At 56.2% G+C, this 1,715-nt stretch overlaps 1 protein-coding gene across 3 annotated transcripts in view; it reads right to left on the bottom strand.

Annotated features, from left to right (window-relative positions):
* Positions 1-1,715, bottom strand: part of RTN2 (reticulon 2) — a 22,146-nt gene that overhangs the window by 12,016 nt on the left and 8,415 nt on the right. For all 3 annotated transcript variants that reach the window (XM_011962992.1, XM_011962993.1, XM_011962994.1), the window contains 4 exons: positions 1,363-1,570; positions 873-1,011; positions 665-734; positions 497-543 (listed from right to left, as the gene is read on the bottom strand). In XM_011962992.1, the coding sequence (XP_011818382.1) occupies positions 497-543; positions 665-734; positions 873-1,011; positions 1,363-1,570 (464 nt within the window). The remainder of the gene's footprint in view (positions 1-496; positions 544-664; positions 735-872; positions 1,012-1,362; positions 1,571-1,715) is intronic.

The following is a 1,715-nucleotide window of genomic DNA, read 5'->3' as shown; positions in this document are numbered from 1 at the left end:
CCTGTAATCCTAGCACTTTGGGAGGCCAAGGCAGGCAGATCACTTGAGGTCAGGAGTTTGAGATCAGCCAGGCCAACATGGCAAAACTCTGTCTCTGCTTATACAAAAATTAGCCAGGCATGGTAGCTGTACGCCTGTAATCCCAGCTACTCAGAGGTTGAGGCAGGAGACTCACTTGAGCTCAGGAAGCGGAGGTTGCAGTGAGCCAAGATCACACCACTGCACTCCAGCCTGGGCAGCAGAGCAAGACTCTGTCTCAAAAAAATCCAAAACAAAACAAAAACAAACAAACAAACAAACAAACAAACCAAAAGCCTGTCCCTGGCTGATGCTGATAAGACATGTTAGTTAGACTCTGGCTGTATCAAGAAGGTGCCACAGCCAGGACACCTGTGTCTGGCTGGGACATCTGTCAATGGGACCCTGGTTCTGGAAGGAGATGGTCAGTCCCCCCATGTTCAGCTGGGGCGCTGACAACTGAGGGTGTCACACTCACCTGGTGCTGCCGGTACAGCAGGGGGATGGTGAATAGACCGATCACACCTGTGGGTACAGAGACGGGGGGCGTCAGGCTGTTCCCAAGAGATGAACAGTTCCATCTGGAGCCCTGTCCCCCACCAGACTCCAAGTCCCCACCTTGCCCCTCACAGCCTTCCCAGCTCACCCAGAATGAGAAGCGTCAAACCATTGAAGATGGCACCCACGAAGGTCAAGATGTAGAAGAGGAGGGCCAGCTGGGGGTGAAGGTCAGGGTCAGCAGAGCCCACGGGAGTTCCCTCCCACCTGTGAGTATACCTAACAGTCACCCTCCCACCCTCTAGCTGTGCAGAGGTGAGAGGGGAACCCAGGAGGGGCTGAGAGCTCCAGGCCACCTTGAGGGAATCCACGAGGTCTTCTACCAGGAAGAAATGCCGCAGCTGCGTGGCCGCCGAGACCACGCGGGAGGCGATCTGCTGGGACAAACGTTCCGTCTGCTCGCGAGTCAGGGTGAGGTCCACATCCAGGTAGGCCCTGAGGGGACAAAGGAGTGTGGGGCGACTCAGTGGGTGACCAGCTCAGACTGGTGCAGGCGCAGCTGAAACAAGGGCGAGGAATGGCGGTCGAGAAGACCAGAGTTAGGACTGAGGGGCAGCTCCGAGGAACCACGTGTAGAGGGCTGGGGTCAGGGTCAGGGTCAGGGATCGAGGATGAAGGGTACTAGGTTAGGATCGGAGATTAGGATTGGAGGGTAGGTTAGAGCATCGGGATGAAAAACAATCAAGATGAGTCGGGGTCTGGGTGGGAGTAAGTGCCTGATTTGAGGTCATGGGTCATGCTTTAAGGTCAGGACAGGGGCTCAGGTCAGGGGCCAGGGGTTCTCACTGGAAAGGGTTGGCTCCGTCCCCCCGGTGCACGGCCTGCAGCACTTTGCGGTAAACCCTGAGAGAGATGGTGCCGCAGAGCAGCAACAGAGCCACGTGCGCGGCCACGGACACGATGCTAAAGTGCAGGAGGCAGAGGAGGGAGACCATGAGGCCTGTGAAGACCACTCCTGACGTCCTCGTGTCCTTCCAGTACAGCAGGTCCGCCACTGTGGAGGGGTGGGGGGTATCAGGGCTTGTTCCTGACCCGGCTGGTCTCCTCACCTCCCTCTCCCTGTCCTACAGCTGAAAAATGACTTCTTGACACACCTGTTTGAGCATAACCTGATTTCCATGTTTTTTTTTTTTTTTTTT

Source organism: Colobus angolensis, unplaced genomic scaffold (assembly GCF_000951035.1).
Source record: "Colobus angolensis palliatus isolate OR3802 unplaced genomic scaffold, Cang.pa_1.0 Scaffold60, whole genome shotgun sequence".
NCBI classification, from domain to species: domain Eukaryota; kingdom Metazoa; phylum Chordata; class Mammalia; order Primates; family Cercopithecidae; genus Colobus; species Colobus angolensis.
The sequence above is the reverse complement of the archived record's forward strand: the minus strand, read 5'-3'. Positions and strand labels throughout refer to the sequence as shown.